A 26,355-nucleotide genomic window follows, 5' to 3' on the forward strand; every position below is an offset into this window, starting at 1 on the left:
GCTCATCTGAGGGACTCCAGAGGGGAGCTCACCCCTCCCATCCCTGGTACCCAGTGCTCTCCGCCTTGGCTCTTTCCAGGTCCCAGACAAGAGATAATGCAAACTTGCTTCCTGACACATGGCCCCACATAAATGCTGGCTTGGGGGCCTCTCAAAGGCTTGAAATGCTGCTCCATTCCCTCAGAGAATTTGGAGTACCCTAATTCTCCCTGGGGTCTGCAGCTCCAGCAGGAAGTCTGGAGGTTTGGGAAGGGCCACGCCTAACCTTGGCACCTGGACAACCCCCAGCTCCACACAGTCCCCCAACTCCCTTCTTCCTGCAGCAGAATAATGCCACCGTTTTGCACACGATCCCAGCCCGACAGGCCTGGGCCCTATCTCCTCCCAGATTCACTATCCTTGCTGCTTAGAAAATCTTTCCCTCGGAGCCTTGCTCTCCCTGGGCCATCATCATAGTTTTTAAAAGGCCCTGTGCACAGGCTCCTCATTGCTCCTCAAATTGCATCTCCCAAACACACCCGCCTTTCCCTCTCTTCCAGCCTCCCTCCACTGCTCCTTCCAAAATGAGAATGTTTTATCTGAAATTCTTAAACTGCCACTGCCTTCCTTGCTTGCTAACTTGCTGTAACTAATCTCATACACATTCCGGCTTTCCAGGGTCAGACCAGCCCTTTCAGTAGCTCTAGTCTGCATGGTTATCCATAAAGCCACACATTTTCCAGGAAAAAAATATATTTTTGCCTGCACATACAATGGACTATTAAGTAAAATGACGTTGCATTTTCCTCTTAACTAGGATGAGCTGTGGGCAGTGGGCATGGGTCCCCTCGTCGCCTGTAGAACAGCCCAGCCTGCTGCAAGCAACTCCCCTGTGGGCGGCCTCTTACGCACTCACCCATTATCCACACTGGGCAGAAGAGCTGAAGTTCTCTATTAACCAGGGAGGACGTCAAGGGAGAATTTCAGGAAAGCCAATTTCTAAACAATCCCAAAAGACAAAGTCAGGCTCTTAGTTCTAAGAATAAGGACCCATAAAAGAGTCAGGCCATTCAATCTCTTAGGTCGCAAATCTGGAAACTCAGAATTAAAGTCAACTTATGTGACAAGAAACAAAGGCAGGCAGTCTTGTCCCCTTTTTCCTTGAACACAAAGCCAAAGCTGATCACGTGACTCCGCTTTTACCTCCATCAAAGACTCCCCAGTGCTGTCCGAACTCCTTAACGTGCTTCTCTCCCCAGGCCTTCCAAGAGGCTTTCCAAGAGTCGGTCCCTGCCATTTCCCCTGGTCCTGCCTCCCACGCCCGAACCCTGTGTGCCCAGGACTCAAGCCAAACCCAACAGCCTGCCCTCCGACAGCCCTCCAGGGCCCCTTCTGGCCCCTCTGCACTTGCTCTTGCTGCTCTCTCTACCTGGTGTGCCTCCCTGCCCAGTAGATACCTGCTCAGAAAGGGTCTGCAAAAGTGTCACCTCCTCCATGCAGCCCGGCTGTCCTGCTTTCTCCATTGCTTCATCCCCACTGAACACTACAAGTCTCTGTCCTAGTGCTTACAACATCCATGAGCATGTTTTGGGTATATGGCACTGGCCTCCCCCAGCAGACCGTGAGCTCCCTGCAGGCTGGGGAGTACCCAGAGCATCACCGTGGCCTCCAAGGTGCGCAGGGCCCGGCCTCCAATTCTTCATGTGTGGTCCTCATGCTGCCACTTGGCCTTTTCTATCTCACAACTTGACTGCTCCAATTTCATCTGAGATTTTTTACCAATGAAATGTTACATCTGGGTATGAGGCAGGTACTTCCCAGGGCCCCTGAGATTTGGGCAATTCGTATGATCTCCAGGAAGGTCTGTCCCCAGTTACCCCACCCCTTGGGTTCCCGTCCACGCACCACGCCAGGCATTTAAGCCCTGAGTTTTAGAAGGTGTGGTCACATTTTGAGACGTGGGAGAAAAACAGTATGCAGAAAATTACAGATATAACATAATAACATTTTGAGCATAGATTGGGAAATGCATTATGAACACCCAAAAGAGTGAGCACAAAGAACAGAGACTATTACTAAAGAAAGCCCGTCTGAGGGGCTGGCCCCGTGGCCGAGTGGTTAAGTTCGCGCGCTCCGCTGCAGGCGGCCCAGTGTTTCGTTGGTTCGAATCCTGGGCGCGGACATGGCACTACTCATCAAACCACGCTGAGGTAGCGTCCCACATGCCACAACTAGAAGGACCCACAACGAAGAATATACAACTATGTACTGGGGGGCTTTGGGGAGAAAAAGGAAAAAAATAAAATCTTTAAAAAAAAAAAAAAAAAAAGAAAGCCCGTCTGAGCAGCTGGGTTCCAAGGTTCAGCACCCTCTCTCCCACTTCACAGGCACTAAGGGGTTTTCTTCTTGTTATAAACAGTTCAGACAAGTGATACTAACATATCCTTTTGCACAATGTATCACTGTTGCAGGGCTTTCTTCACCGGACTTCACTACGAATTACACCACATAAAAAACAAAACCAAATGCCAGCAGCACAGTACCTCCCGACATTTCACGTAGCATTTCTTCTCAAGTCCCTAAACACAAGCACGCATTCCCTATCTCATCTGCAGAAGTCACCTGCAGCAGCAAGGTTAACCCCATTTCACGGATGTTATAACTGAGGTTCCAGAAGCTGATGGTCCTGAGTGCACGGAGTGAGCAGACAATGCCACGTGCCCAGGAACACAGCACAGGTTCGCACTGAGCCAGATTTTTAAGGTGGTATTTGTCAACTCTGCGTTGCTCCTAACAGTGGCGATGGGCTGGTTCGTGCTGACCTAGGCAGACTCTCCCCTCCGTATCTCGGGAGCGACTGGCTCAGTTCATCAGCACCCCTCAGTCTCAATGCCACCTGCTTCTCTGGTCCATGTAAAATACACAGGTCACAGACACAGACACACAGTCACACCAGCCGGAAAGACAAAGAGGAAACAGGAGGCTCCCAGTCAGGAGAAAGAACCCTCGCAGTCTGCTGAGCCCCAGTGACGGCCAGGGCCACGGTCGCACACGCAGAGGGTGGACACGAGAGAGAGAGAAAGGCAGGAGGAGAAGAGCTCGCCCGCCACAGCCTGTGCTCAGCCGCCAGCCCACTGCCTTGTGTGTACTGGAGCAGGTGGCTGGTGACCACAGGGCCCCAGCTCCATCTCATGGTGGCCTTGGAATCTGGGGACAGCCCCAGGACTGTGCTATGTCCCAGAGAGGGGTTGGCTCGGACACACTCTTCCCACATCTGTTACTAGGTAGACACGACGGACTTCAAGAACAAACACGTCTCTGCTTCTGAAGCCCTGCTCTTCCCCACCCTCACAGACAGCACCATGAAGCATTACTTTCCAGAGCACACCTTTCCCTCCTTACCAGGAGCTCCTTCCCACTCACCCCACCTCTGTCTAGTGTCCAGAACCATCAGCAGCAAGGGTCTCAGGAAAACACCGCTGGAAGCTTCCAGCTACACATGCCCACACTCCTGCCCCTCCTTTCCCTGTGTCTCAGGTCACTTCTCTCCAGCCTTGTCCTGGTACCTAAAGACACTCGGGACAGGTGCCAAGACCCCCGGGAGTTGTCCTAGGACCGGGCTTGCCTCCCATGACACCCCAGTCAGGGCACGACACACAAGCAGAGCTGCTGAAGGTCAGTTCATAGACCAACTGAGGGCCCTGGGTCCCCGCCGCCCCAGCTGGGCTCTAGGTCCGTGCAGACAGCCCCAGAGGCTGCAATGCGCCCCTCCACTCCCCAGCAGCTGAAAGCCCCCCAGAAGGTTAGAGAGGCAGCCCCAGGAGTAAGTCGCCTGTCGTGGATCAGAGAATGTGATTCTAAAGGCCACAAACTCTGATACTTCAGGTTTTCCAGGGAGGTTTTTCTTTGGGGGGTGGGGGAGAGGTCCCTTTTCCCAAAGTCGTGACAATTACCCCTGGAAGAGTCCTACCTGTCAATCAATCACAAGAGACACATTGCCTCTTTTCTTTTAGTCAGTTTGAATTGTTTGCCTTTTCACTTGTAACCACAGGTGCCTAGCTAAGGCCACAGGCAAAGGCCTTCTGAGGAAGGAAACATTCTGGGTGTAGTCCTGCCCAGGGACACCCCTTTAGACCCCAGGCTCCTGGTCACAAGACTGCCACTGCTTAGCACACACAAACTTTGCCAGTCAGTGGTTTAAGACGAGTCAAAACTGCGGGCTCACCACACCCGGGCTGGAGAGCCACCGGGAGGGGCCGGACCCTGCATCCGTCCGTCCCACCGCCCAGCGGCCTCTCGCAAACCCTCTGACTCTTCCTTTGCCCCCAGGAGTGATGACTCTCACTCTCCCAGCAGCCCTGCCCTCCAGGAAAAGTGTCTTCGGGACCATTCTTTCTCCCCTTGATGCATTAAAGGAAATGAACTCAGTCACAGATCCTCTTCCGAACCAGGCCGGGCTGGGAAATTCCACGCATGACCTGCATGTGTGCAGCTGTTTTCCCTCAAGTCAAGCCACCCTCTCCTGCCTTCTTCCTGGAAGGAAAATACTTCCAGATGGCTCTAGGCATGTCCCTTTAAAGCAGGACAATGGACAATTAGCAACCTCCCCAGGGCCCTGGTTAATGGCAAAGCTACTCCTGTAACTCTCAGAAGCTGGAGCCCTCTTTGATCCAGATTGCTTCTGAAGTTCCAGAGAGACCCAGATGTGCTCCCCATTAAAGATGGGGCTTGCACAGGGACTGTAGAAAACACAGCTCCTCCGGGGCTGGCCGCTGCACACCGGTCAGCAACTCTATTGTGATACTGTCCCCCACTGGGTTTTCTCCCCCAGCAGTGGACAAAGAGCAGCCCCGGTGTCTGACAGATGTCAAGCTTCAACCTGGACACAGAGCACGTCTTTAGCCACTTCCCATTTGGGATGAAGAGAGAAAACACCCGCCTGCCTTGGAAACTGGTCTGTGGAACACCCCTGAGGAGATGGAAGGACTCAGAAAAGAGAAAGACACTTTGGGGCAAAGACAGAAGCTAAGATGCAATGGAGGGCCTGGACCAAGGGCCCACTGACGGTCATTCTTATCCCCGAACATCCACTGCTTTTCCTCCAGGGAGAGAGAACCTGCGATCTGTGCCCTGAGAGGATGCCTCTGATTTAAGCTTACCAAATGATAGAGGCCACGTAAAAATCTATTTTTTACCAAATTGAAAGTTAAAGGGAAAAGATTAAAATGACCACCTGACTCTCTCTGAATGATAACTAGCAGGAAAGGCCTGCATGATATTTCACAAATGAGGTGTTTGTGGCATTTAAAACAACTTTCTATTAAGAAAAAGCCCTCAAGGGCCAGCCCGGGGACGCAGCAGTTAAGTGCACACGTTCTGCTTCAGCAGCCTGGGGGTCGCTGGTTCGGATGCCAGGTGAGGACATGGCACCGCTTGGCAAGCCATGCTGTGGTAGGCGTCCCACATATAAAGTAGAGGAAGATGGGCACGGATGTTAGCTCAGGGCCAGTCTTCCTCAGCAAAAAGAGGTGGATTGGCAGCAGATGTTAGCTCAGGGCTAATCTTCCTCAAAAACAAAAGACAGAAAGAAAGAAAAAGCCCTCTGTCAATTATAGAATTACAGAATTTCAAAATTAAAACTTTTACACAGTTTGAGCTCTCATCTTTAATTCAATCCCTCCCTTCCGTAGTAATTAATTTCGATATCCTCCTTTTTTCAAGCTTTGTTTTCAGTCATTGTAATTCATCAAAAACTTGCAGAAGCCAAAAAAAAAAAAAAGCCCTCTGTGATTTCTAAGATCCTGATGTTTCCAGCTCTAAAAAAAGTCTCAGACTCTGGAACGCCACAAACACAAACACCTTGGAGTAAGTGAAGCTGGGATGCTGATAGCAAACGGGGCCCAGCAGTCAGCCTCAGGTGTCAGCCCCATAAGGACACAGAGCTGCTATGACCGCCTCTTAGCAGGGCTGGAGCAAACCATGGGCAGAGGGGCCGCCCTCACCCCTGCCTCCACCCCCACCACCCCAGGCCCCCACTGCTCTGCCCAGAGCCAGTGGCTGCTGCTTCTTCCATTTAAGGAGAAAGCAGAGGAAACAGCAAAAGCAGCAAACCCAGAGGAAAAAAGTCTTTTAAATAAGGAGGGCTGGCAGGTACCAAACCTGCGGGAAGTCCACCATCCCAAGAGGTAATTTATTGCACAGCCACGGGATGCATTGTGCAGAAGACCCACCTTCCTGGTCCCAGGAGCTGCTTTCCTTTGCAAGGGCTAAGGATGCAGGAACAAAGGTAATTTACTGCTCACAGGCCCACCCCAGCCTCCTCGTGAGCCTCTGCAGGGCCTGCAGCAGACACCTCATCTACCCAGCAGGGAGCGGCTTCCTCAGGTGGAGGCAGCTGAAGGCAGGAAAGAGACCAGCCAAGAGATGGACAGGAAGCCGCCCGCGGAGGTGGGTGGAGGGGAGCTGCCCAAAGAGGTTTGGGAGAAAACAGACAGTAAGAAGAGCAAACCATCTGGGAGGGGAGATAGCAGGCTGCGGGGTGGGGGAAGGGGAGAGGCTCCGAGTGTCACCTGAGTGACCTGCTCATCAGCCGCAGCTGCAGCACATCCTTTCTCCTGCAAGGGCATTTAGGCAGGAACGTGCTTCCTTTTACCAATGGCACCCGCAGGATCCTGTGATGCCACATGGTGGCGACAGGCAGGCAGAGCACTGAACTGGCTGTATTTGTAGCAACGGGCCATGTCCTCACGCCAGGCCCACAGAACCTTAACGCCCGAGGTCCAGCCCAGCCTCTCCTTGTTCCTCCAAGTCCCTGACTGCAGGGCCCCACAGGATGGCTCAGTGTGGAGCAGACACCCTATGGTTCTTCTCATCGTAAGACATCCATTCATTTGTTCATGCATTCATTCATTCAACACATTATCTACTAGGCATCAGGCACTGGGTGAGGTGCTGGGGACACAAGTATAAACAAGGAGAATGCCCCTCAGTTGCTTACATTCTGATGAGAACAGTTAAAAGAGACAAACCAAATAACTACAAATGGTGCTGAGTATTAGGAAGAACCAAATAAGAGAATGATAGAGGGCTGCGTTGTCCAATACAACAGCCACTTACCATATGTGGCTATTTAAATTTAAATTAATTAAAGTCAAATAAAATTCAAAATTCAGTTTCTTGGATGCGTGACCCATATTTCAAGCACTCAATAACCACATGGGGCTAGTGGCTACCATATTGGACAATGCAGATTATAGAACCTTTCCATCATCACAGAAGGTTCTAGTGGACAGCACCGGAGAATAGTGGCAGGAAAACCTGTCAAGAATGAAAACTAGAGTAGCCAGCTATGCCAGCATGTGGCAGAATGCTTTCTGGATGGCTTACAGCATGTGCAAAGGCTCTGAGGCAGGCGGGCGTTGTGTGACAGGTGACCAGTGTGGCCTGAGATCAGCAGGCAAGGGGAGGAGAGGCAGGGGCCAGGCCTGCAGGTCCAGACAGTGGGGTTGGATTTTAGACTAAAAGCAACGGGAAGCAGAGACAGGGAAGGACCATGATCCGGACTGTTTTAGGAAGAAGAGAGGGGAGGGAAAAGGAGAAGACAAGATTGGACTAACAGGTTTTTGGCTGGAGCAGCTGGGTGGATGAGGTGCCGCGTGGTGAGATGTGGAGCTGGGGTGGGGACTGGGTTAGTTTATATGTGTGTTTTTGTTTTTGAGGGGAGGAAGGTCATCAGTCCTATTCTGGACACGCTAAGCCTGAGCTCGCCCTCGGAAACCCAACAGGAGAGTGGAAGTAAGCAGCTGGATAGGTCCAGTGGTCAGGTGAGAGGGAAGGACACGGATCCCGGCATTCTCGGTACATGAGAGTATTTAAATCCACAAGCACGGACGGGATGTCTGAGAGGGAGGGCAGAGAAACAAAGAAGGTGGCCAGGCCGAAGACTTGAGGACCCTCATGCTGGCCACGGGGTCACAAAGCTAGGGGACGTGGTCCCGGCACTGCACCAACCAGCTGTGTGACCAGGGGCCAGCAAACTACAACTCACTGCCTGTTTTTGCAAATAAAGTTTTATTGGAACACTCGTTTACTAACTGTCCACAGCTGCTTCTGCACTCTAACAGCAGAGCATATGGTCGGCAAAGTCTAAAATACTTACTATCTGGCCCTTTACAGAGAAAGTTTGCTGACCCTTGATTTAAGCCATCCAGAGGCCTCAGTTTTCTTATCTTTAAAATGGGAGTAGAAGCGCCTGCCTCGTAGGGTTAACAGATATAATACTTCTATAATGGAAAACACCTGAGTCTCCTCAGCAAGGCTAAGAGAAGAGCCACTCACTCTCGGCTTTGACACCACAGCATCCAGCTCTGTTTTCACTTTTGGCAACGGCAAACAACACACACCCGCTCTCCAGAAACAACTGCTAAAGTGAATTGGTAAATATAAACAGAACCACCGCCGCCTGAGCTATCGCTTCAACACGCCATGTATAGGAACAGTTCTGACTACGCCAGTTCTCGCGGCCAACCAGTCTCCCCCGGTCCAACCTGAAACAAGGGCATCAGTCCATGAACAATGGGCTTTCATGGAACAATTGCTGACAATGCCTGTCCTCATCATTAATCTTAAGAGGGAAGGATGGAATTGTTCAACATCCTTTGCTTACCCCAGACGCTGCCCTGGCTCAGGCAATCCATCTGGCAAGAAGAGCCAATCATATTTCAGGCTCAAGTGGTTCCTAGGCAACCAAAAATATAGCCACAGAAACAGGCTGTAGACAGTGGAAAGAAACCTGGGGATGGGGAGAGAGTGGTCCAGAATCCACTGACCCGGATGTAACGCTCACCCACAGTCACTCCAGCAGTATCCCAGTCCTAGCTGCTCTCTCTCCCATCAGTGCCCTGTCCCGGTGCCCCAGCAGAAAGGGATGGCCTGACCCGTTGGACAATTGGCAGCTACCCGGAGGGACTCAGAATGTTCTTGCCTTTTGCCCACCTGAGAGAAAGCCTAAAGATAACTTCCACAGAGAAGGTATTGAATGGCCAGGATCCTTCTGGACATGGGCACCTGGCCACAGGGGCCATGCTGGAGATATCCAGGAATGACAGCTGAGGAAAAAAGCACCTGTTATGGACTCAATGTTCGTGTCACCCAGCCCCCTGAATTTATAGTCGAAACTCTGATCTCCAATGTGATGGTATTAGGAGGTGTGGCCTTTGGAAGGTAATTAGGCCATGAGGATGGAGCCGTCATGATGGGATTAGTGCCTTTACAGGAAGAGATAGCTTTCTCCCTTTCTCTCTCTCTCCGCCCTGTGAGGACATAAAGAGAAGACAGCCATCTGTAAACCAGGAACTGGGGTCTCACTGGACGGTAATCTGCCAGCACCTTGATCTTGGACTTCTCAGCCTCCAGAACTAGAAGAAATAAGTCTGTCGCTTAAGCTGCCTGTCTGCAGTATTTCTGTGATGGCGGCCTGAACTAAGGCAGCACTGAGAAGCCCCTTTGGGACTAAGGCAACTCCCATTCTACAGATAACCGTGCAGCGTTTTCATTCTCAGGGGGAACAAAACTCTGATAATTTGGTCCAGTGATAATATCCCAGATAAAATCTGCTTCCAGGAACTGAGAAACTGTGTGTAGCCCTCAGGAATGCTGTCATTTACCCAAATGACTTTGCCAAGGGTCGCCCCAAGAAACAACGCTTTGAAAAAGACCCAATGAGGCCTAAAGAAAGATTCCTACCAGGAGCCCCAGCGGCCCCTCCTGGCCTCCTGAAATGCTGTCACTTTTTGAGCACAGACTGTCTCCGCTTTTGCTGCAGACTGGTGCTTTCGTCTTCTTGGACTTTTTACAGACATGGCACCTCACCTCTGAGAAACCCTGTGAGGCAGGTGGGGAAAATCAGAGTCACTGGACCCTCTCAGCAGCTCTCAGACTCAAAGAGGGTGAGGAGCCACATGAGGGGGGAAGGGACCAAATCTCTGCTTTCTCGTCTGTGGTCACAGACGCATGGAAAGCTCCAAACCCCTCCTGGGACCACTTTACCTCGTGAGGCAGCGCCCACGATCTCTCTCTGGTCGTGGCCACTCTCTCAGCTACAATTCTGATCTCACCTGCTTCTCCAATCCCAGCCCAAACCCGTGAACTTTCCCCCAAATGTGCTCCTAACCTGGTTTTCTCGTCCTGGCTAACGCCACATCCTTCTTAGTCATCGGAGTGTAAAACCACCGTCTTTAACCTTCCTTCTCCTGTCTCATCAATCATAGGACCTGTTGCTTCATCCTTCATCACCTCTCTCCATCCATCCTGGCCCTTCTATTTGGATCCCCATGGATCAAGAGGCATGGGTTTCCCTATTTGTGATCTGTTTTCTAGAGCCCAAGACATGAGTGGTGCCACAGTCGAAGGAGGCTGAACTTGCCAACAGTACAAATCCCTCTCAGGTAAGGGCCCCCCAGCTGCCTCTCGGTGGGTGTGGGGATGTGGAGGAAGCTGAGGGAAACCCTGGAACCGGGGTCTCCAACTACACAAAGGACAAAGTACTTAATGCTGCTGCTGCGCTTAGCAGAAGCTCAGCCACAAGGGGCTGCCACGGAAGGAAGGCTCCAACGGCAGGTATAATCAATAGAGGCAGACCACATCTCCTCAAGCACTTCCCACCCCTTTCCCGTATCTCCCACCCATCCACGCAAAGTGTTTTCTGCAGCAGAATTCTCTTCCTGCCACCCCTCTTCTATTTGGAAGGAATGGCTACTGCTGCTACTAGAACTTTCTTCCCAGACAGGAAAGCAGCAGCTCGGTAAGTGGCCAGCGCTTCCTCATGGACCAGGATGGAGACAGTTGACTAGCACAGGGCTTCTCAAACTTTGCAGGCTACAAATCAGGGCATCTTTACAAATTACTAATTAAAACAGAGAATCTGATTCAGTCAATCGAGGGTGGAGCCTGAGATTCTGCATTTCCAGCAAGTTTCTAGGGGAAGCTGATGCAGCTGTCTGCAGACCACCCTCGGGGTAGCAAGGGATGGGCCAAGGTTTCACCTCCATCCCCCTGCCCAACCTCAATCCCATACGCCTTCCTGCTCCTCCAGGCTTTTATGCTGCTCCTCCCCAAAGGGGAGACACAGGACTCCGGATCTCCCGCCTCCTTGCCCTACTGCACTCCTATAGAGGGAAGCTATGGGGGGGGCTACAACAGCTGCCCAAAGGCATCCCAAATGTGCAATCTGAAGGAAAGAAATCCCAGAACTAAAAAGAATTCCTGCAGGCTCTTCCAAATCATCCTCATCTTCCCATTTTTTTGTTTCACTCTTACGCACCAGCCCTCCTTAAGCTGATCTTTCCCAGGGAACCATCAGAGAAAAAGAGAAACGCTCACTCTAGATTCCAGCTGTCATGACTGTACCTTGCCGCAGGTGTGCACCCTGAGTGCGTCTCCACCCCTGCCACCCTGACAGCATTGTCTTACAGGCGAAGCTTCTTTCCTGCCATGGACCACACGCCACATGTCTTGTGTATCATTTATGTGCATACGTTTTTAGGTGCATGGAAACACATGCTATTGCTAAAGACTTGAGCTTGTGCAGAAAGAGGTGCTCTCAATACATTTTTTTAAAGCCTCTAGACTGGAAATGAGCATATCTGTAGTAGAAAAACAAGCCCCAGTTATTCAAACAGCAGGGATGGGATTTTACAGAATAGTTGCTAGGAACTGCACCAGCCCCAAACATTTCCACTCTATTTTTCAAAACAAAATATTAGGGGATGGCAAGTGGGATTTTGTGAATGAGGAAATATACTATCTTAAAAATCTATATTCAGAGATTTTACAGAAGTAGCAGTTCCGGGGAGCAAAGCCTCAGGCTGGTGCTCATGGACCAACTCAACCGCACAAGATTTGATGAGCAGCTTCTCATGAGCAGTTTCCGTCACAATGTGGCCATTCAGCCTGGAGTTTATGTAAGTACCACTATCCCCACAGGACAGAACCTTGGGGCACTTTATCCAAAAAGGCAGCTTCTCCCTAACAGAATCCCTCCAAACTTAGCCCTCAGCCAACAGAATACTGGTCATTTATCAACTCAACTGGGAAAGAGGGTGGGGACGTTGGAGACTGGTGAGCTGAATTTTCAACGGCTGGGGAGCCTATTTTCCCCAAAGACCTGATCACATTACCTTTTCCAGCCTCCTAAGCTCTTTGACAGGTCTGAGCCCTGATAGCGAGTTTGATTTTCAGTTTAAAGAGTTTTAAAAAATGGATTGAAATGTTCTTTTCTGCTTAGGCTCGAGTCCTTCACGGGAGTACGTATTTCCATGCATCTAACAATACTACACATGGATGAAAAGCAGGGCAGGCATAGTGCAAGGCGCATGGCACTAAAGAACGGGCGTCCAACGCGACGCGCCTCCATTGTAAGCTGATGCTTTCTCAAGTTACAGGGATGAAGACCAATGATCGGGGCACACCTGCTCCTGAGGATGGTTCGCTGCTAAGGAGCCGGAGCCTGGAAAACCAGGAGGCTGGCCCAGCATTACATCACCGCGCTGAGCCAGCTCCTCATGGAAGCCCAGGCCTGGGGACAAGTGAGGAAGCCCCACATGGCTCCTGTCCCTACTACAACACACAGACCAACCCCTGCTATCTTTAATCTACACATCAATGGCTCCCATGAACTGACCACTTTACCGCCCCCACCCCCAAATCCCCAGAAAACACCCTTCTCTGAGACATATTCTTCTCTGGGGAAGGGGAGAGGTTGGCAGGGCTGTGGAGGCCCACTGTGGATGCAAGCCGGACCCGCTGAAACATGCTCCAGGAGCCAGATCTAGTCAATGAGCCCCATCCTCCAGACATGCCTGCGTAGGAAGTGGAAACAACCATATAGAAACGGCAATTCTAAAAAACACTCATGCAGAATAAAGGCCACTTCTGAGCACATTAGCTCTGTGGTTTAGAGAAATGATCAGATTCCTGGATCAACGCACAGTCAAATACTACCTCGACCAATGGACCAATGACAAGACCGTTCTGCTGGCTTTACTAATAATAGCAAGAGGCCTTGTCCTCAACAGTGTTCACCGGAGTGAGCATACGATGCTTTGGCTAACCCGAATGAATGTCCCACCAGCGATGCTCCACACCATCTGCCTAGCCATGCGAGTGGCTGCACCTAAATTGGTCTGTCTCCATGGGCACCGAGCTACCACACTGAAGGGTTCTTCCCAAGAGGCCCTCCTTGATACCCGGCTGTTCCCTTGCAGGAAATACCACTGCGCCAGGGGTGTAGAGTTAAGATGCTAATGGCACCAGAAGCCCCCAACCATGCACCGGGCTGCTGAACAACCAAAACCAAATTGCAGGGGGTCATTTCTGCCCCCAGGCAATATCCTGGGGCTGTCAGATGCTCATTCTAGAGGGAGTACGACATGCTAGATGGAGCAGCCACCAGGTAAAGCCACGCAAGGCTGCCGAGAACCCGGGCCAGCTCCAGCTCCAGGCTTCACGGTCATCAGGAGACGCGACAGTAACAAAGCCCCGGCAGCCTCTCCTCCTCTGGGGGGAGGGGGTTCCGGGCGGCCCGGCAGAGCACTTACATTGCCTCTGAAGCCTCCTGATTCAAGTCGCTGGCTGGGACTGGCTGCAGGGACTGCGACCCTCCCATCCTCGCTGCGCCCTGGCGAGCAGGCTAGCCGCAAGCAGGGCCAGCGTCCTGGCGCGATTCCTCCAGCCGGGAGCCCGGGGCGGGCCGGCCGGCAGCCGGGGCTGCTGCACTGCAGATGGGAGCAGCTGCTGGCATCCGTGGCGGCGGCGGCGGCGGGGAGCTGCGGCTCGCGGCCGGAGCCGGAGCCCGGGGAGCGAGCGCCGCGGAAGTGTGCGCGCGAGTGCGGTCGGCGCGCGCCTAAGTGTGTGCGTGAGTGTGGCCGGCACGCGCGGCTCTGCCCGGGGCGCGCGGGTGTGAGCGTGAGCACCGGTGTGGTCCGAATGGATCTGCTCTTAAACCCCCCGGTAGCCCGGCTCCTGTGTGTGACACAGTGATGTCATCATCACCGAGCAGCCCCGACGCCTGCATCTTCACAAAGCTCCATCGCGGGCTCCGGAAACCGGGCCGGGAGGAGGGAGGGCGAAGACCCTCCCTCTGCACCCACGCCGCCTCCCCTAGCCTCCCCCAGCCTCGCCCCGTCCGCTCCCATTGTGGGTCTTTGAAATGCAAATACGCTGCGGGCTGGGGAGCCTGGGGCCCCAGGAGGGAGGGGCCTGGTGGTCTGGCCAGGCTGACCACGGAGAGATTGGGGGGTATTCTCATCCCGACTGGTTCATCCCTCCAGGAGGAAGGAAATGGACTCTCCCGCCCCAGTGTCGGGGGACGGCTGGAAGAGCAGGTAAACAGGCTGCAGTGGGAAACGTGCAAGATGCGTGCTGTTGTTTCCCACTGCCTGCGTCTGCCTCCTTCAGGCCGGTGGCCAGGCCCTGGAGCAGCTGACGCCTGGACTGGGGAGATGTGAGGGCCTGGCTCTCCCCTCACAGCGAGCCCAGGCCAGGTCTCCAAGGACACCTTTGCTGACACAGTTAGGGGGATTGGGACAAGCTGGGGAGGGAGAGGCCCAGGCCCACTATAGAGTCTGCAACCCCATCTTTGGCCACCAGATGAGTTCTCCGCAGAGAAGCCCCCTGCAAGGGCACATCCGGAACAAACAGGCCAGGCAAGCTGCGAGGTCTGTGTCAGGCCCCTAATGCCACAACAAGGGTGTACGGCAAAGGCAGCTCCTGGTGACATGCAATCGAAAGGCCCATTTGTGTGATCCTAAACACAGGCTGGGCCTGCAGGAATGTCCGTGACACCCAATCGCAGAACCCCACAGCACCCACCCCCCAATATGCCTGCTGGGGCCCATTCCCAGCTAGCCAGGCCCCCACCGCTGGCTTCTGGCTGGCTCAGAAACCCTCAAGGCTTGGGCATCTGGGCCTTCTCACCAGAGGCTCCTAGAGGATTTCATCTCCTTAGAGGTGCAGGAGGTTTGGGGACGCACCTGGGAACCCGAACACCGTCTCCTGCTCTACATTCAGAGCAACCACATTCTGAGCTCCAAACACAGACTCACGACTGAATTAAAGTGGAACCTCTGGTGGGTATGTTGAAAACTCTCCTACATTTTCCCAGCATTTCTTCACCTCCCCCAGAACAATAAGCCATAAAATGCATCTACATTGTGGTCAAAAGAAAAATAAAATGAAAACAAAACTGCTCAAAACATTTAAAAATTTCCCCCAATACAGAGTGTTTTCTAAAACTGTGGCCAAGGATGTTGGATGGGTACGTCTGAGGTTTTGGCTCACGATGTCAGGATAGTCCTAGAGCTTCACGGTGGGCCGACTTTCTTCCGCTTGTATTTAACATCAGTGTCAAACAAAAAGCCAGAAAATCAAATTTGTTTCCCGGGCTGCAACAACATGAAATTTCCAGGAAACACTGAAAAGGTTTACTTTCGCGTTTCTATGAAAATAGCTAATGATGGTGTCAATCTCGCAGGGAAGGTAACTGGCAGGGGGTGGCGTGATGTGGCCTGCTTTGGAAAGCACCGCCCCGGGAAGCCGTCACTCACTGTCAGCGCTGGGTGTCATCTGGAGGCAAGGATCCTGCAACTTGTTCATCCCATCATTCTCGGCACCTCCGGGTTTTGTTTCTCTAGCAGAAACAGATCTCTCAGGCCCATATGCGGCTGGGAGTCCAAAGAACCTTACCAGCAGAGCTGCAAAATTCATAAGTGCTAACCTAGATCTCATTTTTGGAGGAAAGTGACCCCTTCCCTGGGCACTGAGGGCGTGACCTTCAGCCAAACTTAGCACTTGGAAAATGCAGGGAAAAACAATAAGGAGACACAATTAGAACGCACCTGCTACCTTTTTTCTTTCCATGATGCGTGAAAGTATAGACCCATCCAAGTGTCCTTACCCTTAGCAGGTGGGGATTTTGCTGCAATAACAAGAGAGGGCTTTGAAACGAGACAGGAATTCAAATCCTGACTTCTTCCTCCTTTGCTGTGTGGCCTTAGGCCAACCGCTTAACCACACTGAGCCTCTGCTTCCTCAGCTGGCAAAAGAGAGAATGCATCTGCTTTGCAGGGTATTGGGACAATTAATGAAATAACAAATATGAAAGCCCAGGACCAGGACCCTCACTGGTACTAACAGTGCTAAGTTCCTTTCCTTCTTTATAGGAACTGTTCCCCCTCAATATAGTACCACAAAAGAAACCAGGAGGCATTAAAGCAAAGTGCTTTGACTTAGAATCCCGACAGCCAGAAAGTTACGACAGAGTGCCACTCCACTCAGCAGGCTGACACCACCACCTCGCTGATGTTAACAACCTGACCAAGAACCAGAGGAGAAACAAATGCCGTCTGGGCACCCGTGACGCTGATGCAGCTACAATCCAGGCGCCACTAGCCTGTGGGATTTCCTTACGGAAGAACTTCTCAGACCCTCAAGGAAGCCCTTTCGATGTTCACTTTATACACAATTCAAAACAAACTTGGTTCTCTAGTAATTCAGCCTACAGAAAATGTGAAACCTAAAAAATGGGGAGGGAGAGTGATTAGAGAAGAAAAAGGGCTGTGTACGCACTGAAGGTTTCTGTCCCCACATCCATATGTGGAGGCCCACTCCCCAGGGCGATGGTGCTGGGAGGCGGTGCCTTTGGGAGGTAATTAGGGTTAGATGAGGCCACGAGGGGCCTCTCATAATGTGAATAATACCCTTATAAAAAGGGAAAGAGACACGTGGTCTCTCTCTCTCTCTGTCATGTGATGACACCGTGCCAGAAGGCGACCATCTGCAAACAGGAAGAGAGGCCTCACCAAGAACCTGAGCATGCTGGCACCCTGACCTTGGACCTCCAGCCTCCAGAACTGTGAGAAATAACTGTTTGGATTTAAGCTGCCCAGTCCGTGGCATTTTTGTTACAGCAGCGCAGGCTGACCAAGACAGGCTGCTTAAGACACATTGATAATACCAAGGAGAACGGCTGACAAAAAGGGAAAAATCAGAAAAACTATTAAAGTCAGACCAAGAAACCACAAAACACAGCAGTCCACGGCCATTCAACCAGCTTAAGTGTTCCGCAGACCCTGAAGATGCACAGCTCCCCCTGGGTTGTGGTTGTCCACAGTGACTGCTGTTAACCACACCCCTACAGCCCATCCTGCCTGTTTTACTGCCTCCCCTCCTGCCTCCCTCACCCCACCCTGCCACACCCCAAATCATTCCACGAAGGTTAAATCATGGGTTAATACAATAAGAAAGCACAGGTTCCAGCTAAAATTATTAAAATGCAAGCAGTTGGCATTCCACTCACTCATTCCCTCACGTATTCAACCTGCATGAGCACCCACTCGGGCCTGGCCCTCAGCTGGGGCTGAGGCTACAGAAGCGTCCCGTCTTCCCCCTCTGCTTTCTCCTGACCTCCCTTACAGGGGGCGCTGCCTTCACATGGCCCAGCTGCTCCTCCCCTCCTTGCGGCCTCTTCCACCCCAGCTGGTACTCCAGACTCCACCTTGACCACCCCGGGAAGGCAGAGGCTGCAACAGCAGACTGTTTCCTCTCTAGATCAGACCAGCGATGCCAGACACTTCTACCCATGGCTCTAATGAGGCTCTGAACTCAAACAGCGCCTCTGTGGGCCTCGGGACCACAGCACATGTATTCTAGGACCTTGAAGGTAGGCTAAGCCCACTTAGACAGGCTCTACTCCCAACCCTCCTACTGATGTCCCCAAGATACCCCAGTTGTTGTTAGTGCCGAAGAATCAATTCTGACTCCTAGCACCCCCGTGTACAGCAGAGCAGAATCCTGCCTGGTCTTTTTGCGCCATCCTCTCACCTTCAGCGCTATATCAGACAATGCTCCACTGCTATTTATAGGGTTTTCATGGCCAATTTCTTTGGAAGTGGGTGGCCAGGTCCTTCTTCCTAGTCTAGAAGCTCTGCTGAAACCTGTCCACCATGGGTGACCCTGCTGGCATTTGAATTATCGGTGTCACAGCTTTCCGCATCACAGCAACATGCAGCTGCCACAGTGTGACAACTGACAGAGGGGTGGCGTGGTTCCTTGACCAGGAATGAACCCAGGGCCACAGCAGTGAGAGTGCTGAATCTAGTGCTAAGCACTAGACCACCAGGGCTGGCAAAGACACCCTAGAAACCTGGATAAATCAAGGAATACGCTCATCATTTCTAAAACAGTTAGCAATTCAGCATATATTAAGGCACTTACCATGTGCCTAGTCTATCACTGCTGAATAAGATGAGTCTATTCTCAAGTTACTTACTGACACATACCAGAAATATCAGCAAACCTGCCAAATCCCCATCACTGAGAGATGAACTATGTGGTACAGGCGCATCAGTCCCACTGAGGTTCAAGGGACCGAGCCACAGTTGAGAAAGGCGAGGAGCTTGAAGCCCCTCTGACACCCCAAGGAAAACAAACTTGAGCGGTTCTATCTTTGCCTCCGGCCTCGGGGAAGTCTCTTGTTGCCATAGCAGCGATCCTCTCAAACACAAGCAGAGGACCCCTGCACTGCTAATTAGCCCGAGCACACACACTGAAGGAAAGTAGGTCAGATCACAGAAACATCCATCTGGAGAGGGCTGAGAATGTCAATACAGATGGGGAACAGGCCCGGGCAGGGGCCTGTTTCTTCAAGGCATTGGCCTTCACCACGATCCAGTGCACCATGGCGGGGAGTGCGAGGAAGCTGCACAAAACCACGTGGGCCTTCTCTTTAGAAGCCACCCTTCAGAGGTGATGCCATCACTGCCCACGTGCAACTTGTTCCTCCATCTGAGGCCCCAAGTCCAGCCCTACATCCTACGATTCTGTGCCTAGCGCTTCGCTCACTGTCTTTCCTGAGATTCTAAGAGCTGAGAGCTGTTCCATCTCAGCCCTCACGTGTGGCCCCAGTTCAGCAACCACATGTAACTATGGGCCTGAGACCAGCAAAGCCGACCAGCAAACACGATCAGGTGGTGGCGTTAAGAATGGCACACTGCTGGCACTTTCTCTGCCCAGGTTTCACGGATCCAGGATCCTCTTTCCTGGGCCTTTGGAGATACAGCTTTCACGTCACTCGACCTTGCTCCAAAAGTTGTCCACTGCCTTCAGGAAAAAGTCCCAATTCTCTGTCCAGGCCGTGATACTGTCCCTCGCTCCATCCTGTGTTCAAGTGGGGCCAGCATGCTCCTATGATCTCACTGCCAAGAAGGATCTCCCGCCCCAACTTCTCCAGCTCTCTCAATTCCCCCCTGCATCGTCCCAGCTCCCGCCAGCTCCAGGGAGGGGTCGGTCTGGCCCAGCCCACAGACTTCCTCCCATTTTCTCAGCGGCTAGCAGATTGAAGCCCTGGCTTTCTCCTGCCTCGCTGGAGTCTCCCTTGATCCATGTCTGTGTCTGGTGTCTCCGCCCTCCAGCCATGCGGTGTGCCCCATGCACAGCCAGAGCTCCATAAACACGGGTGGCATGACACCTCAGAGGACGTGGGAAAAGGTCCTGGCAAAAGTCTTCGATCTTATGAGGAACAGAGAAAAGGCAGGACGCTGTTGGGCTCCTCCACTCCCAGGGCCACTTCTGCTAATCTCCACTCCAACATTCTATCTCATGTGCTCACCCCTGCAAGTCTGAGTGGTTTTCCTGGGCTGAAGTGCAAGCTCAGGTGACACCCCATCTTTTCCAGAAGGTTCTGTTGCTCTCTCCTTGAAAAGGGCTCATCTACTATATGTCTTCCTTGTTGCCTTCACCATATTTACACGAGAACTTTCAAAGTTCCTTTCAAGCAAGGACAGCTCCAACGGCTACTCTTCATGCGGAAAAAAAAAATCCTTCAATTCAGTTATGATAGAAGATGAAGGTTGAGGACTCTACTGCTACACCCAGGGAGGCAACCCAAAATGTGCTAGGAAAGAAATCAGTGAAGAGAGATGTGACTTTTATTTTAAAATTAAGAATTCAGGATACTTTTTTTTTTTTTTTTTTGGTGAGGAAGATTGGCCCTGAGCTAACACCCGTGCTAATCTTCCTCTATTTTGTATGTGGGGATGCTGCGATACAAAATGGCTTGATGAGTGGCATGTAGGTCCGTGCCAGGGATCTGAACCCATGAATGTCAGGCCACTGAAGCAGAGTGTGTGAACGTAACCACAATGCCACTGGGGCACCCCCTCAGAATACATTTTAAATCTTTGATTCCTACAAGAAGGAAGGAAGGCAGGCTGACCCTGAGAACCCCAGGACTATGCAAAAGTTAAGTTAGTGTTGAGAAGTCTCATCACATGGGAGAAAGAAATCAGAACAGAAACACCATGTCCAAGAAGACTAAATGAGATCCTCAAAATGCTTCTTTCTTTACCAAAATAATTCCGTTCTTTGGAGATGGAAATGGTAGGAGACACTCGAGATAACTGTTTGGAAAATATATCCTATCTAATTTTAAAAAGGATTTAAGCTTACAATTCAAGAGAGTAAAACAAGAAATTCGAGGAGAAAAGGTGGGTAAAAGCCAGAGGGGGTGAGGTTGGTCTGGAAGTACTGACCTCAGCCCTTGCTGGAGTAAGCTGCAAGTCTGGCTCTATGCTTCCCAACAGTCAAAGCAAAAAGGGAAACAATTGTGATCAGTTACACAATTCATAAAAACCAGCAGATGAAAAAAAAAAAAAAGGCCATGCCATGGATGAGCAGCTTTTTCCATGACTGACATTCTCAACATGCCCTCTCCTATGGGTCCTCTGCCAGGGGACAGCGAATATGGTGGATATTGCCTTCAACAATACCCTTCTACCAATACAACATTCAGTTTCATACGGCTATTTCAGTAAGCCTATCAGCAGCTACTCAGCTCTCCCAGCAATCAATATGACCAGAAAATGATGAAGTTCCCAGGGGAGATATTCCTTGTTGCCCCATCCCACGGAGAGGGTCCCCACCATCCGTATTCCCAAAATAACAAGGTCACAGAAGGGGAAGCAAAGGTCAGCGTTAGGAAGACGGTCATCAACCAAGCAACCACTTGCAGACTCGGTCTGCCCTCAGATATTCCTCTGGGCTTCACAAGTCCTTGAGTGTGACTGTCGGGGCAAACACACAATGCCACCCACTGCGAAGAAGACGGTCAACCCAGCAGAAGGTGAAGCGGGACACCATGAAGTCCAGGAAACTGATCCTGGGGAACTGCTCAAAAGCCACCCAAAGCCACTGAGAAATGGTGATCTGTGAACAACTGAAGGAGGGAAATCCAAGGATGAGGAAGAAGCTGGCTTCAAAGAGAGGACGTCAGGATCAAAGAACTAGAGAAGCTCTTCAGAAAACTCCCGAAGCCCTCCCGTACCGATGGAAAGTGAGTCTGTGCTTGAGCTGCAGGAGGCAAATGCGAAGCGAAGAATACGCAGGCCTGAAAACCTGGCAGAAATAGATGGCCAGAATTCTCTGTTCCTTCCAAGCATTAACATACGGTTATCATTAAAGTCTACATGTTGTTAAATACAAAATAAATCATTTTCAAGATTTTTCATTTCTTTTTTCAGGGTAAAGACCCAGTTAAACATTTTCCGCACTAATTACCATAAAATTTTGATTCATTAAGTGGATTAATGTTAAGTGGCCTTTCTCAGGTGACAATTTTCTTTAGATAATCCAGACTCCTTCCGGTAGCTATCTTTTATAAACTAGATTGACGATCATAGGCAAAAATAAACAAGGTGGCCCGCGGCAGAACTCCAGCCTCCAAAGTTCAGGATCCTCCTTGGAAATAAAGTCAAGTTTCACTCAAACTTGGGAAGACGGAAACAATTAACCACCTGGGCCAGGGAACTGCTTCTGTTTGGGATTAAAAACATAACCAGTGTCACCCATCGTTCTTCTGGGGAACTATTTCCGAGAAGAGCAGGAAATTCCATAAGCACTATAAAAATGCTTCGGTCCTTGTTAAAAGAGCTTAAATATCGTATGTGGTTTGAAGGGTGATGTGTTAATCTGCTGAGTCCTTCTGGAGCTTAAACTCGCTGGTTTTAGAGGCTATTTTGTACCTGGGATAAGAGGCCTTTTAAGGAAAACATTCAGGTGTAATCAGCGATGGGATCTCCCAGCTGCCAAAATCGACACAAAGCTGTTTTCTGAAGCCGGATGGAGGACCAGGTGAGAGCTGCAGGTTCCGTCCATCCGTACCGGGAGAGGGTTCCCCATGGCCCCAAAGAGGCCATTCAGGGTGGAGCACATTCAGAAGCTCCAGAGCTCTTCGTCCTTCCTTCACTGTAAGCAGAGAGTGGGTACGGGTGATGTGCCCTCCTCCGGCGCAGCAGCCGGTTCACATCGGCAGGCGGCTGTCAGCTGGTCTGGGGGAAATTCCTTTCCATGTCTGACTAGCAGTGACACAGAGCCTGACAGGGAGCTGCCCTACTTGTGAGCGGAGCAGAGAAAACCAGGCGCTGAGGACCAGAACTGCTGACTCAAGGCTCCGACGAGATAGAACAGAAATCCAGAACGGTTGGGCCAGAAATAGCATCCCTGAGCATCTACTGATAGCATAATTAGCATAAAGTCTGAGGGCAGAGCGAGTGAATGAGCCTGAGTGTGCGTGTGCGTGTGTAGGCATGTGTGGGCATGTGTGTGTGTGCATGTGTGCACTACCAAGCCCAAAAAGATATCCCTCTTTTCATCACCATTCCAGAGGCTCTAATTCCCTCTGCACCCTGACTAACCGTCGCTGGATGCAATTAGCTTTTAACTGTGTCTGAGGATAAGGGATTATTTTCCCTAAATACTCATATCTGTAGGAACTGATTTGTCCACATGAAGACAATCTTTCTGCATCCAGAGACAGTCCTGACTCCTGCCTCATCCCGCTGACCTTAAGGAACTGCGCGGGAGACATGACCAGGTTTCCTAACAGCCCTCAGAGGCCGGTTACTTATAAAAGTTTGGCGCAGAATAAATGCATGGTAGGTTTGCATTTTTGTGCATCTCTTTAAGCTCCTAACCTAGAAAGAGATGAAAGGTCTCTGCTTTAGATGAGCATTTCTGCAGGGCAGAGATTGCACAGCCTGGAACAAGCCGGGATAGTTGGCATCGACACTCTGGAGATCCCCCAGCATGGCGTGGCCCCTTGGTGTCCAGAAGGTCCACATCTCTCTCTAGAGGGGTAGAGGGCTGCCCCCCAACACCCCCTTTCTCCTTACAAAGAAAAGGTTTGGCAAGGTCAGCTCCTGGAGGGCTGGGGCCATGCCTCCCATATGCCCCAGGGAGTGCCCCATGTTTAGTCCAGTGCCAGGCACTCAATGGCTGTGTGGACAGATGGATGGACAGATGGGTGGACAGATCTGTACTTAGAGACACAGAGGAGACAGGCAGAAACTAAAATTCTTTCCAACTGAGGCCAGAGCTGAAGGAGAATCAACGAAGCAATCCCCAGGCCAGGTCTGCCCACTGGCATCCACGCAAAGCCCGGAGCCACGCTCTCCAGCCTCCTTGACCTCAGCGCCCTCCCCAGGGGCAGGCCTTGGGGTTTTGTCTGTGATTTTAGGGGGAGAAGGGCAGGTTGGGTGCCCAGGAATGAGGTTTGAATTAAACTGTCTTCCTCAGACACCTAAGTCAAAAAGATCAGTGGATAATAGGGGACACTTTTCACTTACCTGAGTCCTTAAACTGACCCTAACGAATTACCTAACCCGACTCTTCCTCAGTTTTCTCACCTGTGCAATGGAAATAATAATCATACCTCTCCGACAACGTGGATATTGCAAGGTTTAAATGAGCTAACACATGAAAAGTTCTTAGTACCACAACACCAGGCATACAGCAAGTGCTCAATACACATCAGCTGCAGCTGCTGCTGTGGCTGTTTTATGAAAAAACAAGAAATCACTTTGTCCCGGGGAGGACTCTGTGTCCCTGCTTCACTGACTCTCACAGCATCTCCGGGACACCAAGCCCAGAGCTCCTCATTCAGGAGTTAGAAGCTGGCGGGCTTCCCGGAGGAGTCCCTGGAGATGACCCAACTCAAACGGTTCCCACTACAGCTTTGCTCTAGGAGCTGGTGACTCCGGGCAAGGTCCTGAGTTCACCGGGCCTCAGTTTTTCTGTCTATAAAATGGAGACAATAAAAACATCTGCCCGACAGGGCTGTTGCGGGCATTAAAAGAGATGAGGTGTATTTAAGGCATTTCTCTCAGTGCCTGGCACAGAGAGAGCACTCAGGAAGGGTTAGTTGTCATCACGATTATGAAGTAAAAAAGCCAGAGCCACCTTGTAAAGCTCCAGGAAGACCCTGAAACCCGGGCCCCACGCCCACGGCTGCTCCCTGTCCTTCCCTTCTCCACCCCTTCCTCCAGCAGGGCCAGCAGTTCCCACCTAGGGTCCTGCTGTAGAGCACTGCCACATCAGTGTTCCGATCGCAGAGGACGAGGCTGGAGGATGGTCCAGCCCCCCACCCAGCTGCTTCTGCCTGCACAGATCTCCCAGCCTCCGCCAGCTGAGGTCCACGCAGGTACCACGTGCCAACCTACGGACAAGACTCCCCCTCCTCTTGGAAATGAAGCAGGGCACAGTGCACTAGGAAATCAATCAGTTTAGCAGTGTCAACCAAAATTTTCAAAAAGAATAGAATGGAGAATAGGACAGGATGGGATGGATGGGATGGAGGGGATAGAAAGACTAGAATAGGAATATTAATGCATCCCGTCTAGTAAGGGAAGTTCTGCGCCAATCACAGACACTAGGCCTGTTGGTGTGAGCGTGCTGGTCACGATGTAAGCTCCTCGCTGTGGTTTGAGGAAACTGCTCAGGGCAGGCCACGTCTGCTCCTCCCTGGAAGATGCCCTGGAAGATGTCGCCTTTTGGTTTTGTTTGCTTGTTTCTTTGTTTTAATGCCTCAAGGTACAAGCGGGGCTCTTCCCTCCTTTAAGAAATCAGGCCACTTTTGTTCATCGGCTTTCAGCCCCGTTATAGAAACCTGACCCAGGCTGAGGGACCCCGTCGTTCTGCAAAGCTCCCCAGGCAATGATGCTCAATGAGTGGGTATTTTTTTATTTTTTGAGGAAGATTAGCCCTGAGCTAACTGCTGCCAATCCTCCTCTTTTTGTTGAGGAAGACTGGCCCTGAGCTAACATCCGTGCCCATCTTCCTCTTCTTTATATGTGGGACGCCTGCCACAGCATGGCTTGCCAAGTGGTGCCATGTCCACACCCAGGATCCGAACTGGCGAACCCCAGGCCACCAAAGCGGAACATGCACACTTAAGCACTGCGCCACTGGGCAGGCCCCAGATGAGTGGGTATTAAGACAGAGTCAGGAGCAGAGGCAATGAGGTGGGGCACAAATGGGCAAGTCCTCCCCGAGGAGCCGGCTGTCCTTGGCCTCTTAGCCAGGAGAAAACCCCAGAGCTCCATGCTGGGTGACACCAACCACATGGGGAAATACACCCCTTCCACCCTAAGCCCAGCCCTGCAGAAAGGGGAGTAAATGCTGGTGCTGAGCCCAAGGTTCTCGGTGACTTGTGCTAGGAGCCCCTGCCCAGAATCACAGCCCAGCCTGGAGTAGCTGTCCCTGCAGAGTCCCCTCAGAAAGAATGTGGCCCATGTCTATGGGGGTCACACTGTCTCCCTGGCACCGGTTTCTGGCCTGCACAGAGCAGAAGCTCAACAAATGTTCAGGAGTGAATGAATGAATGAATGAATGCCAGAAAGACAGAGTCAGATCCTCTCCATCCCCACCCCCACCGCCCTAGTTCAGGCCACCATCACTTCCCCCTGGACCACAGTCACAATGTCCAGGGGTCCCGTGACCTCCGGCTTCTCCTTGCCATCCACCCTCCCCTTGGCCACCAGAGGTATTCCCCAAAACTAAACTGTGTCCCAACTTTCCCCTGCTTAAAAAGGGGAGGCGACCTTCCTTTCACTTCGTGGGTCCCGGGAAACTCCCCGGTCTGGCTGCAGCCCCTCCCGACCTGACAGCCACCTGCCACTCCTGCCGCTAACCTCACTGCTCTGCCCGTGACCATCAGTGTCCTCCCTCCTGTCCCTCCAGGCTTCTCCCTGTCCGTTGCCTGAGCCTCCCCACGCCCCGAGCCAAGGCCCATGCGGGTGCCCTCCCTGAAGCACCACCACCTTCTTCACCCTCAGCAAACACCTGTTCACGCTGGAAAAGCCAGTGGAAGCTTCGCCTCCCCCGGGAAGACTCCCGACTTCTCCAGGCAGAGTTGGGCACTCTCTTCTCCCAGTCTTCTGCTCTCAACTCTGCCGGAGAACTTACATGCCCTATTATGCTGTGTCTGCTTACAGAACAGCCGACTCTGTCTGTCTCCTTTCCCCCAGCACTCCCAGTACCACTGGACAA

The 26,355-nt window shown here is 51.7% G+C and overlaps 1 protein-coding gene across 37 annotated transcripts in view; it reads right to left on the reverse strand.

Annotated features, from left to right (window-relative positions):
- TACC2 (transforming acidic coiled-coil containing protein 2) overlaps nucleotides 1-26,355 on the reverse strand; it is a 210,163-nt gene that overhangs the window by 64,036 nt on the left and 119,772 nt on the right. For 3 of the 37 annotated variants that reach the window (XM_070258375.1, XM_003363407.5, XM_014733094.3), the window contains exon 1: nucleotides 13,575-14,189. The exons of 33 other annotated variants lie outside the window; for them this stretch is intronic. In XM_070258375.1, coding sequence (XP_070114476.1) covers nucleotides 13,575-13,642 — 68 coding nt within the window. In that variant the 5' untranslated portion in view covers nucleotides 13,643-14,189. Of the gene's footprint in view, nucleotides 1-13,574; nucleotides 14,246-26,355 lie in introns of those variants that run through there. One more of the 37 variants, XM_001495524.7, reaches the window with a different exon arrangement.

The sequence above is a fragment of the Equus caballus genome, chromosome 1 (genome assembly GCF_041296265.1).
Source record: "Equus caballus isolate H_3958 breed thoroughbred chromosome 1, TB-T2T, whole genome shotgun sequence".
Taxonomy (NCBI): Eukaryota; Metazoa; Chordata; class Mammalia; order Perissodactyla; family Equidae; genus Equus; species Equus caballus.